A 13,837-nucleotide genomic window follows, 5' to 3' on the forward strand; every position below is an offset into this window, starting at 1 on the left:
AGTCATAGACAGAGTTGCAGAGAGCAGTGCATTGCTCAGACGCTTGCTGATAAAGTAAGTTAGGACAGTTTCCTTTTGTTGGGCAGGTTGAGATGACAAAAGCATGAGAGCATCTGAGAAGTTTAGATGAATAACACAATATTAACAGAGGATAAGAGTAATAGAAACAGTGATGGGCATACAACTGAATAAAAAAAATCAGTGTTGATAAATTCTCAAGAGAGAAAATTAGAGCAGAATGTTAACATCTAAACAGGTCAGAAAAGGTACTCACACTGTTTAGATAATAAGGAGAGGAGGAAGAGAATGAGCAGAAGGAGGAAGAAGGACGAGGAATAGGAATACATTGAGGAAGAAGATGAAGAGGAGGAGGAAGAAGAGGAGGATTAAACAGGGAGGAGAAAGAAGATGAAGAGGAGGAGAAAGAAGAGGAGTAGGAGAAAGAGGAGGATTAAACAGGGAGAGGAGATAGAAGAGGAGGAGGAGAAAGAGGAGGATTAAACAGGGAGAGGAGAAAGAAGAGGAGGAGGAGGAGTAGAAAAAGGAGGATTACACAGGGAGAGGAGAAAGAAGAGGAGGAGGAGAAAAAGGAGGATTAAACAGGGAGAGGAGAAAGAAGAGGAGGAGGAGGAGAAAGAAGAGGATGGGGAGAAAGAGGAGGATTTAACAGGGAGAGGAGAAAGAAGATGAAGAGGAGGAGAAAGAAGAGGGGGAGGAGGAGAAAGAGGAGGATTAAACAGGGAGAGGAGAAAGAAGAGGAGGAGAAGGAGTAGAAAAAGGAGGATTAAACAGGGAGAGGAGAAAGAAGAGGAGGAGTAGAAAAAGGAGGATTACACAGAGAGAGGAGAAAGAAGAGGAGGAGGAGAAAAAGGAGGATTAAACAGGGAGAGGAGAAAGAAGAGGAGGAGGAGGAGAAAGAAGAGGAGGGGGAGAAAGAGGATGATTTAACAGGGAGAGGAGAAAGAAGATGAAGAGGAGGAGAAAGAAGAGGAGGAAGAGGAGTAGAAAAAGGAGGATTAAACAGGGAGAGGAGAAAGAAGAGGAGGAGAAGAGGGAGGGAGGGAGAGAGAGAGAGAAAGGAGGAGCAGCAGTTTGTACAGTATATTGAACAGGTATTTTTTCACACACACACACACAGTAGTTTTGTTGGTTGAAAATAAAGTATTTGTGTTTAAATTAAATTACGGTTCTACTTGTGCCCTTCGTGCGATCGGATAAAAGGCCTCTCCAAACCAAGCTCCCGGGCTGAATTTCACCCCCAGCCCGCCCCCACCTCTCTCCAAAACCGGAAGAGATAGCATGTACAGTACAACGTGTTCTTCTGTTCTTTGTACTGTCTTTACTAGCCTTGGAAATCAATATAATAGGATTCACATATTTAAAATGAAGTACACACTATTACACAACTGCAACTTACTAACTAGCGTAGCGTAGCGTAGCTGGCATTTTCTTTGCATGACAGTCAACGGGACACTCGTTTTTTGGTGTTTTCCTTTTGATTTGGTTTCTCATTTTCTACTGAATGCTGTTAGACTCGACCTTTCTGTCTATTTTCTCAGCTTTTTAAGTGCATATAAACCAATATATTTGATATAATGAAGGTGCTTAAGATGATCAGGATGATGGTGTTAATGACTGGCATTATGAGGATGTTGACAGTGATGATGAGGATGATGTGATGAAGATGATCTCGCATGCTTTTCCACGGGGCTCTGTGTTGTCAGTGCAGAACGGCTGCCTTTTGTACGGAGCTGAGAGAACAAGTTTCAAGGCAGTTGAGAGTGAATGAGCTCCAGCAGGGGCGCAGTCACGCAGCGTAAAGAGCACACAACACACACGGATAGACGGCAAGTTCTTCTAATGTCGTTGTACAATAAGTTGACTTTAGCGTAAAATCACTGTTAAATAAGAAAAAAAGCTTCCATTGTTATTATTAATTATGATTCCAGACATATTTTACATCCTTTCTCAATGAAATGAACCGATGCCACTGATTAATCTGATCCATGCTGACAATGACAGTATATGATTAATTGTGCAGCCCTACATAGAAACCACTATAGCTGTCCTTTCTTGAGGTCAGTGTGAGCTCTGCTGCCTTCCTGTCCGATGAAGTATTACAGAGATGAACTCTGAACCTCTGCCATCTTCTTTCTCCAGCCAGTGACTAAGTTACACTGACAACACGGAGTTGGCTTCTCTTCCTCTTTCACTCTTTCTTCCATTCCCTCTGCTTCCAACTTTATCCAATCATTTGTCTGCAGTTGGCTCTTTCTAGTTTCCCTTTGTGTCTTTTTGTCACTCTGGGTTTCTTCTGTATAATAATATTAATCCTCTAGTTCTCGGATTCTTCAGATGATTGCTCTGTTCTTTTACTTGCTACACGTGTTTCTATGACTTCAAGGAAATGTGTTAAGATGTTATCAATAAAATGATCATTTAAATAGAAAAGTTAATCCGTTTCTGTGTTTGCAAACACATCAGGTTGCAGCACAGCTTTGATGTGTGTTGATAGACGTCGGGACAAAACTCATTCTATGTTTCTGACCAGAATATTTGCTGAAAAGTGTCCCCACTCCGGCCCTGGACAGGAAACAAACAGTAGCTCCGCCTCACTTTTTAATATATATAAAATGTATATAGTTTTAATATATATTATTGGAAATGAGACTTCCTTCTTAGATGTGGGATATGTGTGACGCTGTTAAAAGCCAGCTATACTTAGTAAAACATATTGGTGCCAACATGAATCCCTGTTTGGACCTTGAGCTGACTCCCATCTCCTTCCTCCAGTTCTAAACCATCGGGTAATTATTTTAACATCACTTCCTATCTTTTAAAATTAATAATTGACAGCTGAGATGTTATTGTACCACCAGCAGATTGTACTTTGATTTATTGTCAGATTTCACAGCAACTTTGCACATGAAGTGCTTGTAAAAAAGATTAAATGTATTTGTAAGTGAAAAAAACAAAAATGAGAAAATTCATTGACATTTTAAACAAATGGTTGAACACAGAAACACCGAAGCTATTACATTACATTTCAGAATTTGTGTTGAACATGTTTAAGGAAATAATCACCATGTCAATGCATGTGTGACAGATTAAATAATAATTTAATTACATGACAATGTACTCTTCCAAGACAGTGTTAAAACTGTAAAGTATTTCATTTGTGCAAAACGTTTCCTTTGAAATGACACAGACACATAAAAGTCATCTTTACATCTCATTGTACACAACAAAAACATGAATGAAAACCCCAAATGTAAAAAACACGGCCATTAATGAATCCAAGAATCAGTTCCCTCAGTTTCCACCATCAGGCCAGTTTCACCAGTCTCTCACTGCCTTCCCACAGTTTTTTTCTCTTGCAAAAGGACGCAGAGTAGCTGGTCGGCAGTCGACAAAGTAACCCCCGCTGTGTTTGGCAGCTTCATCTGATACAGCACAGTAGATGACCGTCTGAGCTCCAATCTCACCTGGCACAAAAAACATCCACATGATCACCTGCATCAGCATCCGGAACAGGATGGAGTAGTGGCACGTCCACCCGCTTTGGACAAAACCTGCAGCAACACAAGGAATTACAGATGAGGAGAAGCATGTGGAAAGTGAGCACATGCAACCAAAGATGGGTAGTGGTGCAGGACAACTGCAGCATACAAAGCAACACCTCTTACCGGGGTGTACGGCATAGGATGTCACTCCTTTCCCTTCAGTGATACGGGCCACTTCCTGGCTGAAGTAGATGTAGTAGGTGAAAAAGGGCAGAATATTTGCTGACCAGGTATAAACATGCACGTTTTTACTCACAACATCAAGTGAGTCCACAGTGTAAATCCTGCAGTTCATCCAATGCAGACTTGTGTGCTGATGGCTGGTTTCACATCTAACGGACAGGAAACATAAACACAGGAAACAAACAGCAGCTCCGCCTCACTTTGCTCAGCAAACGTCACAACAAAGATGCATGTTAGAGATGAAGATTAAGGGACCACTGCTGGCAATCTTTAGAATTCAACATCCACAATTCAAAGACAAGTCAGGGCTTTACAGTCAACAGTTTTATTATATATTATTATTATTATTATTCCTTCTGACATGTGGGATATGTGTGAAGCTGTTTAGTTAAAAGCCAGCTATACTTACTAAAACATATTGGTGCCAACATGAACAATGATTAAACATTAAAATAATTTATTGGGGGAAAAAATCACAAATTTCCTCAAATTCAAGGTTTTGTTGTTTTTATTTTTCTGCAATTTTCTGACACTTTGAAGAAAACCATCAACAGATTAAATGACAATAGAAACACACTTAGTTGCAGCCCTAATCCACACAATCTTCAAGTGTATTTGATGGACTTGTTACATTTTGTTGCACTTTTGGGCTGCTCTCATGTGGATTTGACCTGGAAGAGAAATATTATCAAGCAATATATGCAGAAGTTTCTACAGTTAAAGCAACACAAATAAGGAGTTTGTTGGTATGCATGAAACTACAGTAATGTATAGAATATGTCTGACAATCAACAGTCACACTTGATCGAGAGAAAACATGGAGATTATTACATCAACATTCACCGTTTGGTCCATTCTGAACAGGAAATCATGTTTTATTTCAAATAAAACATTTTTAAATCTGATTAAATGACGGCCACCACTATAAAACCCTAATGAATCCCTGAGAGCTCACCTTCCTCCCTGAACATCACAGAAACCTCACTTTGACAGATTTTGATATCAGCAGTTTTAGCATCACCAGTCGGTCCAATATTAAAACAGGGGAAGAGTTTCTCAGTGAAAGTGTCTCTGTGAGTGCAGATGTGAGTCATGTCTTCAGGGTTGTAGAAAGACACCTGTCCCCCATCATAGTCCAGCTGGACTCTGATCCTCCGGAGACTCTTCTCCACTTTGACAGTCGTAGTTCCATCAGTGTATCCTCCATTGTAATATCTTAAACGCCAGATTCCATACTTTGGTGTCACAGGTATCTTTACCTTGCTGTCATATGACTCTTTTGTCAAACCCACAGACCAGTTAGGATGGTCTCCCACCTCCACCTCCCAGCTGTGTTTCCCTGAGCTGAAGCCCTCAGAGCCCAGAACGGTGGCATAATAAATGTTTCTCTCTGGATTGTCAGGAAGCTGCAGGATTGTGTCTCCATATCTCATCCTGGTCAGATCATCAGACAGACAGAGAATGGAGGCTGCAGTGTTTGGGTCCAGAATGACAGGACTGAAGTGGACCACGTCCTTCATCTTCTCCCAGACCCTGAAGGACAGGTTGCCCAGATGTTTGTCCACATCTATCAGTGCTCCTGAGACCAGCTGTGGATCAGACCGTGAGCTCTGGACTCTGGTTCTGGTCTGAGTGGATTTATAACTGCTGAGGAACGGCACGTTGTGTTTCTGCAGGTCTTCTTCAACAGCAGAGATGCTGTCTGACAGAGAGGAGATCTGCTCCTGAATCACCTTCATCTCTCTGCTGATCCTCTTCCCCTTCTGCTCCTCTTCCTCCCTCAGAGCTGCCAGTCTGGACTCCTTTTCCTCTCTCAGGAACTGGTAGAGCTTGTTGAACTCTGCTCTGATCTGTCTCTCTGTGGACAACAGCTGCTTCTTGGAGTGTTCAATCATTTCACTGTATGTTTTCTTCACTTGTTTGTGTTTGTCCCTCTTGTCCTGCAGAGACTCCAAGTCAGATTTCAGCCGCTCCTTCAGGTCACTGACTGCTTGTTCTATAGGAACCAGCTTGTGACCCTGGTGGAGAGAAAACTCACAGACAGGACACACAACTCGTTCTTCGTCCTCACAGAACAGTTTAAACTCTTCTTGATGTTTACACACCACCTCCACCTTCTTCTCTACTTTTTCTGTCTCAGGTGATCCAGTTTTCTGTCTCTCAGCAAAGGAGTCAGCCAGTCCCTTCAGGGTGAAGTTCACCAGAGGAAGATCTTTGGAGGATTTTCTTTTACAAACGGGACAGTTTTTGTTGTCCGCTTGTTCCCAGTATCCTTGCAGGCAGCTTGAACAGAAGCTGTGGTTGCAGCTCAGAGACACAGGATCTGTGAAAGTCTCTGAACACACGTGGCAGTTCAGGTAACTTTCAAGAAGATCTCTCTCAGCCATTTCCTCTGGTGGGAATTATCCTTTAACAACAAGACTCACCAAATCTGTGTCCCTTTACGGATTACAATCCTTCTGTTGGGATCCTTCAACCTGGAATGGCGTCTCACTTCAGTAACGTCGAGTCACTTTTAAGTTTCACTTCCTATATTTTAAAATTAATAATTGACAGCTGAGATGTAATTGTACCACCAGCAGATTGAACTTTGATTTATTGTCAGATTTCACAGCAACTTTGCACATGACGTGCTTGTAAAAAAGATATAAAGTGAAATAAAAAAATAAAAAATGAGAAAATTCATTGACATTTTAAACAAATGGTTGAACACAGAAACACCGAAGCTATTACATTACATTTCAGAATTTGTGTTGAACATGTTTAAGGAAATAATCACCATGTCAATGCATGTGTGACAGATTAAATAATAATTTAATTACATGACAATGTACTCTTCCAAGACAGTGTAAAAACTGTAAAGTATTTCATTTGTGCAAAACGTTTCCTTTGAAATGACACAGACGCATAAAAGTCATCTTTACATCTCATTGTACACAACAAAAACATGAATGAAAACCCCAAATGTAAAAAACACGGCCATTAATGAATCTAAGAATCAGTTCCTCCAGTTTCCACCATCAGGCCAGTTTCACCAGTCTCTCACTGCCTTCCCACAGTTTTTTTCTCTTGCAAAAGGAGTAGCTGGTCGGCAGTCGACAAAGTAACCCCCGCTGTGTTTGGCAACTTCATCTGATACAGCACAGTGGATGACCGTCTGAGCTCCAATCTCACATGGCACAAAAAACATCCACATGATCACCTGCATCAGCATCCGGAACAGGATGGAGTAGTGGCACGTCCACCCGCTTTGGACAAAACCTGCAGCAACACAAGGTTGGAGGAGAAGCATGTGGAAAGTGAGCACATGCAACCAAAGATGGGTAGTGGTGCAGGACAACTGCAGCATACAAAGCAACACCTCTTACCGGGGTGTACGGCATAGGATGTCACTCCTTTCCCTTCAGTGATACGGGCCACTTCCTGGCTGAAGTAGATGTAGTAGGTGAAAACGGGCAGAATATTTGCTGACCAGGTATAAACATGCACGTTTTTACTCACAACATCAAGTGAGTCCACAGTGAAAATCCTGCAGTTCATCCAACGCAGACTTGTGTGCTGATGGCTGGTTTCACATCTAACGGACAGGAAACATAAACACAGGAAACAAACAGCAGCTCCGTCTCACTTTGCTCAGCAAACGTCACAACAAAGATTCATGTTAGAGATGAAGATTAAGGGACCACTGCTGGCAATCTTTAGAATTCAACATCCTCAATTCAAAGACAAGTCAGGGCTTTACAGTCAACAGTTTTATTATATATTATTATTATTATTATTCCTTCTGACATGTGGGATATGTGTGAAGCTGTTTAGTTAAAAGTCAGCTATACTTACTAAAACATATTGGTGCCAACATGAACAATGATTAAACATTAAAATAATTTATTAGGGGATAAAATCACAAATTTCCTCAAATTCAAGGTTTTGTTGTTTTTATTTTTCTGCAATTTTCTGACACTTTGAAGAAAACCATCAACAGATTAAATGACAATAGGAACAAACTTTAGTTGCAGCCCTAATCCACACAATCTTCAAGTGTATTTGATGGACTTGTTACATTTTGTTGCACTTTTGGGCTGCTCTCATGTGGATTTGACCTGGAAGAGAAATATTATCAAGCAATATATGCAGAAGTTTCTACAGTTAAAGAAACACAAATAAGGAGTTTGTTGGTATGCATGAAACTACAGTAATGTATAGAATATGTCTGACAATCAAGTCACACTTGGTCGAGAGAAAACATGGAGATTATTACATCAACATTCACCGTTTGGTCCATTCTGAACAGGAAATCATGTTTTATTTCAAATAAAACATTTTTAAATCTGATTAAATGACGACCACCACTATAAAACCCTAATGAATCCCTGAGAGCTCACCTTCCTCCCTGAACATCACAGAAACCTCACTTTGACACATTTTGTTATCAGCAGTTTTAGCAGGGGTGGCGGGATTAATCGATGGATTGCACTGCAAACAGGTTTATTGAGGGTTTGACTTGCAATCAGCTCCTCTGTACTTTGCTCGTCCGCCATTGGCTGCCTTCACATTTGTCTCGCTCCTATTGGTCAGACCAGGATGTTAAAGAGAACAGGCCGTCGGTTTGGTGAGTAGTCCTCAGGTTTCTATTTATTTTTAATATTTATTCATTTATTTTAGTGGATATTATTATCATGCTTTTCTCTCTTTTTTTGTTTTCCTACTGTACAGCTCGTGCACTCGCGCAAATTTGTTATTGTTCAGAGGGAGTCTACTCCATGTAAAACATGACTGTTTTTAAAGGGATATTATACCCAATTTGCATCCTGCATGTGTTTTTCTGTAACGACCAACATGGCGGGTGTATTCCTGTTTCTTTCTCTGCTGTTTTCCTCTGCAACTTCATTGAAGTTGATTTTGACATTATGTTTTGCAGTTTCACGGTTTCCATCGTTTTCTCCTGCGTAGGTCATAACCACTTTGCCAGAAGTGGGACATCCATCACTTTAAATCTCGTAGAATACAGGGTTGTATTTTGAGTGAACCGTCCCTCCAAAAGCTTCATCTTCACCCTTTTCTGTTACGGTGATGAGGTTTTTTTTCAAATGAACCTCTGATGCGTTGACATGTGTCTCATCCAGGCACAGTGTCAATGGCTAGTTGACTTTGTTCCTACAGTAAAAGGTCGAAGGTTACCTGTAGGCATTCTTATGTGATCAACTGGACATGACCCCCACCTCTCTCCAAAACCGGAAGAGATAGCATGTACAGTACAACGTGTTCTTCTGTTCTTCGTACTGTCTTTACTAGCCTTGGAAATCAATATAATAGGATTCACATATTTAAAATGAAGTACACACTATTACACAACTGCAACTAACTAACTAGCGTAGCGTAGCTGGCATTTTCTTTGCATGACAGTCAACGGGACACTTGTTTTTTGGTGTTTTCCTTTTGATTTGGTTTCTCATTTTCTACTGAATGCTGTTAGACTCGACCTTTCTGTCTATTTTCTCAGCTTTTAAAGTGCATATAAACCAATATATTTGATATAACGAAGGTGCTTAAGATGATCAGGATGATGGTGTTAATGACTGGCATTATGAGGATGTTGACAGTGATGATGAGGATGATGTGACGAAGATGATCTTGCATGCTTTTCCACGGGGCTCTGTGTTGTCAGTGCAGAACGGCTGCCTTTTGTACGGAGCTGAGAGAACAAGTTTCAAGGCAGTTCAGAGTGAATGAGCTCCAGCAGGGGGCGCAGTCACGCAGCCTAAAGAGCACACAACACACACAGATAGACGGCAAGTTGATTCTTCTAATGTCGTTGCACAATAAGTTGACTTTAGTGTAAAATCACTGTTAAATAAGAAAAAATGCTTCCATTGTAATTATTAATTATGATTCCAGAAATATTTTACATCCTTTCTCAATGAAATGAACCGATGCCACTGATTAATCTGATCCATGCTGACATGACAGTATATGATTAATTGTGCAGCCCTACATAGAAACCACTATAGCTGTCCTTTCTTGAGGTTAGTGTGAGCTCTGCTGCCTTCCTGTCCGATGAAGTATTACAGAGATGAACTCTGAACCTCTGCCATCTTCTTTCTCCAGCCAGTGACTAAGTTGCACTGACAACACGGAGTTGGCTTCTCTTCCTCTTTCACTCTTTCTCCCATTCCCTCTGCTTCCAACTTTATCCAATCATTTGTCTGCAGTTGGCTCTTTCTAGTTTCCCTTTGTGTCTTTTTGTCACTCTGGGTTTCTTCTGTATAATAATATTAATCCTCTAGTTCTCGGATTCTTCAGATGATTGCTCTGTTCTTTTACTTGCTACACGTGTTTCTATGACTTCAAGGAAATTTGTTAAGATGTTATCAATAAAATGATCATTTAAATAGAAAAGTTAATCTGTTTCTGTGTTTGCAAACACATCAGGTTGCAGCACAGCTTTGATGTGTGTTGATAGACGTCGGGACAAAACTCATTCTATGTTTCTGACCAGAATATTTGCTGAAAAGTGTCCCCACTCCGGCCCTGGACAGGAAACAAACAGCAGCTCTGCCTCACTTTTTAATATATATAAAATGTATATAGTAATATATATTATTGGAAATGAGACTTCCTTCTTATGTGGGATATGTGACGCTGTTAAAAGCCAACTAAAACATATTGGTGCCAACATGAACAACAATTAAACATTACAATAAATTATTAGGAAATAAATTCACAAATTTGCTCAAAATCAAGGTTTTGTTGTTTTTATTTTTCTGCAATTTTCTGACACTTTGAAGAAAACCATCAACAGATTAAATGACAATAGGAACAAACTTTAGTTGCAGCCCTAATCCACACAATCTTCAAGTGTATTTGATGGACTTGTTACATTTTGTTGCACTTTTGGGCTGCTCTCATGTGGATTTTACCTGGAAGAGAAATATTATCAAGCAATATATGCAGAAGTTTCTACAGTTAAAGAAACACAAATAAGGAGTTTGTTGGTATGCATGAAACTACAGTAATGTATAGAATATGTCTGACAATCAACAGTCACACTTGGTCGAGAGAAAACATGGAGATTATTACATCAACATTCACCGTTTGGTCCATTCTGAACAGGAAATCATGTTTTATTTCAAATAAAACACTTTTTAAATCTGATTAAATGACGACCACCACTATAAAACCCTAATGAATCCCTGAGAGCTCACCTTCCTCCCTGAACATCACAGAAACCTCACTTTGACACATTTTGATATCAGCAGTTTTAGCATCACCAGCCGGTCCAATACCGAACCAGGGGAAGAGTTTCTCAGTGAAAGTGTCTCTGTAAGTGCAGATGTGAGTCCTGTCTTCAGGGTTGTAGAAAGACACCTGTCCCCCATCATAGTCCAGCTGGACTCTGATCCTCCGGAGACTCTTCTCCACTTTGACAGTCTTATTAGCTACATCAGTGTATTTTCCACTGTAATGTATTAAACACCAGATTCCATACTTTGGTGTCACAGTTATCTTTACCTTTCTGTCACATGACTCTTTAGCCAAACCCACAGACCAGTTAGGATGGTCTCCCACCTCCACCTCCCAGCTGTGTTTCCCTGAGCTGAAGCCCTCAGAGCCCAGAATGGTGGCATAATAAGTGTTTCTCTCTGGATTGTCAGGAAGCTGCAGGATTGTGTCTCCATATCTCACCCTGGTCAGATCATCAGACAGACAGAGCTTGAAGGATGCAGTGTTTGGGTCCAGAATGACAGGACTGAAGTGGACCACGTCCTTCATCTTCTCCCAGACCCTGAAGGACAGGTTGCCCAGATGTTTGTCCACATCTATCAGTGCTCCTGAGACCAGCTGTGGATCAGACCGTGAGCTGTGGACTCTGGTTCTGGTCTGAGTGGATTTATAACTGCTGAGGAACGGCATGTTGTGTTTCTGCAGGTCTTCTTCAACAGCAGAGATGCTGTCTGACAGAGAGGAGATCTGCTCCTGAATCACCTTCATCTCTCTGCTGATCCTCTTCCTCTTCTGCTCCTCTTCCTCCCTCAGAGCTGCCAGTCTGGACTCCTCTTCCTCTCTCAGGAACTGGTGGAGCTTGTTGAACTCTGCTCTGATCTGTCTCTCTGTGGACAACAGCTGCTTCTTGGAGTGTTCAATCATTTCACTGTATGTTTCCTCCACTTGTTTGTGTTTGTCCCTCTTGTCCTGCAGAGACTCCAAGTCAGATTTCAGCCGCTCCTTCAGGTCACTGACTGCTTGTTCTATAGGAACCAGCTTGTGACCCTGGTGGAGAGAAAACTCACAGACAGGACACACAGCTCGATCTTCGTCCTCACAGAACCAATACGGGACTTCTGGATGTTTATCACACACAACTTCCTCTTTCTCCTTTTCTTTTACCGTCTCAGGTGAAACATTATTCTGTCTCCCAGCAAAGGAGTCAGCCAGTCCCTTCAGGGTCAAGTTCACTGCCGGTTCACCGGTTGAGGACATTACTTTACAAACGGGACAGTTTTTGTTGTCCGCTTGTTCCCAGAATCCTTGCAGGCAGCTTGAACAGAAGCTGTGGTTGCAGCTCAGAGACACAGGATCTGTGAAAGTCTCTGAACACACGTGGCAGTTCAGGAAACTTTCAAAAAGGTCTCTCTCAGCCATTTCCTCTGGTGGGAATTATCCTTTAACAACAAGACTCACCAAATCTGTGTCCCTTTGCGGATTACAATCCTTCTGTTCCGTGTTTATAGTTGAGATCCTTCAACCTAGAATGGCGTCTAACTTCTGTAATGTCGAGTTACATTTAAGTTTCACTTCCTCTCCTGTTACTTGGCCGTCCTATTTTTGAAGAAAAGGCTGAAAACGACATACCCAAAGTAAAATGGTTACTGTTTTTGAACCCCTATGACTACAGGCACAAAGTTTAGCATTCCTGAAAGATAACCCTTTGAATTTTCTTCTGCAAGTGTCAGATTTTCTCTTAGTGTTACTGACACTGAGTTACTGCAGCTCAAACATAGTGGAAATTGCAATTTTTTTGCCTCGCCTAAATTATTTTTCTTTTTGAATGAAACAAGTTAGCTGTGGCTGTTATATATAGGCCTAAAAGTTGAATGAAGCCACAGCCACAAGCCTGACCAACAACTGGTAGAAAGTAGATAAAAAGACACCCAAAAATGAGCTTTGCAAGTGCAGTGTTGTAGGGCAATGTCAGTCGGAGCTGCATCTGGAACAATTGTTCCAGATGAGATTATGGGTATTTTTAGGTAAATAATTATACTTTTTTTTTGTTTATTTCACCAGTTCTACAACTACTACTAATAAAACCAACATTTTTTTAATGTTTTTTTACATAACAGCCTTCTATAATGAGACGCTGCATAACTATCATATCTGCAGGTCACAGTCTGACCTTTCTGAGCTGCTGCACTCTCACCCTCAAGCCCCCTCCCCCCATGTAACATACCGCGGGAATCGTAAGCTCATTGGCTATAAGACCGGTCAGTCAAAAATGTACTCCTCTGCCTATTGGCTCTCTGCCTGGGGATTCTCGTGGTTGGTCAGCCGAGAGGCAGTGAAGCACTGGCTCTCTTGATGGACAGATTGTTCAGCCAATTCGGATTTGCAGAATCGTGGAAGGGGGCTTGTTTTGTCGCCAAGAAGCTACCGTACGCGGAAATCGAAGCTTTTGTTGTTCGCCCGTCATCGAAGAGCGATAACTAGCTATAAACAATATTTTGTTCAGAAACTCACAACGTCAACACATGGCGTGTTATGGATGACTACCGGAGTTAGCGTGCTCGTGGGACTAAACGAAGTGGCTACTTTTGTTCGTTGGACTCTTACCTTTCTCTGGATATAAGGATTAGCATGCTACATGTTGATTTTGGACTTCCAGACAGCTCGAAAGGTAGGGAACGCTGGTCTTGTTTCTGTGCACTCCTTGCACACATGCTGTGTTTGCTTTTGATGTGTTTTCCGTGAGCCTAAAACGGCTTACTTTGTTCGATTTGCGAGACTCGTAGATTTCAAATGATGTGTAATATGACGCAGACTTATTTAAAATAATATGCGATTAAACGGAATGAAGCGAAACTAGTGCAAAACGGCCC

The 13,837-nt window shown here is 41.3% G+C and overlaps 3 protein-coding genes across 4 annotated transcripts; all 3 read right to left on the reverse strand.

Moving 5' to 3' along the window:
* Nucleotides 1–2,953: 2,953 nt before the first annotated feature.
* LOC311023159 (retinol dehydrogenase 14-like) lies at nucleotides 2,954–3,880 on the reverse strand. Of its 2 annotated transcripts, none has more exons than XR_014598186.1 (3): nucleotides 3,820–3,874; nucleotides 3,687–3,741; nucleotides 2,954–3,572 (listed from the first exon to the last, which is right to left on the reverse strand). XR_014598186.1 is itself a non-coding variant. In XM_084024840.1 (3 exons), the coding sequence occupies exons 1-3, from the start codon at nucleotides 3,822–3,824 to the stop codon at nucleotides 3,337–3,339; spliced, it is 300 nt and encodes a 99-aa protein (XP_083880966.1). In that variant the 5' UTR covers nucleotides 3,825–3,880; the 3' UTR covers nucleotides 2,954–3,336. The 2 variants fall into 2 exon arrangements, 1 of the variants encoding a protein (XP_083880966.1); XM_084024840.1 differs by having other exon boundaries at nucleotides 3,687–3,745; nucleotides 3,820–3,880.
* Nucleotides 3,881–4,678: 798 nt separating this feature from the next.
* On the reverse strand, nucleotides 4,679–6,243 carry LOC311023730 (nuclear factor 7, brain-like; the record flags this gene model as incomplete). The annotated part of the gene is made up of 1 exon (XM_084025719.1): nucleotides 4,679–6,243. The coding sequence occupies exon 1, from the start codon at nucleotides 6,131–6,133 to the stop codon at nucleotides 4,679–4,681; it is 1,455 nt and encodes a 484-aa protein (XP_083881845.1). The 5' UTR covers nucleotides 6,134–6,243.
* Nucleotides 6,244–10,651: 4,408 nt separating this feature from the next.
* LOC311023152 (zinc-binding protein A33-like) lies at nucleotides 10,652–12,435 on the reverse strand. Its single transcript, XM_084024833.1, has one exon. It carries the CDS (start codon nucleotides 12,384–12,386, stop codon nucleotides 10,926–10,928), a length of 1,461 nt encoding a protein of 486 aa, XP_083880959.1. The 5' UTR covers nucleotides 12,387–12,435; the 3' UTR covers nucleotides 10,652–10,925.
* Nucleotides 12,436–13,837: the final 1,402 nt, after the last annotated feature.

This window comes from Eutrigla gurnardus (assembly GCF_963514095.1).
Source record: "Eutrigla gurnardus genome assembly, chromosome: 13".
NCBI classification, from domain to species: domain Eukaryota; kingdom Metazoa; phylum Chordata; class Actinopteri; order Perciformes; family Triglidae; genus Eutrigla; species Eutrigla gurnardus.

Coding starts and splice junctions, on each gene's coding strand:
- LOC311023159 (XM_084024840.1), bottom strand. Junction 3,573..3,686: donor ATCCTATGCCGTACACCCCG/GTAAGAGGTGTT, acceptor GTGTTGCTGCAG/GTTTTGTCCAAAGCGGGTGG.
- LOC311023152 (XM_084024833.1), bottom strand. CDS start 12,386: ATGGCTGAGAGAGACCTTTTTGAAAGTTTCCTGAACTGCCACGTGTGT.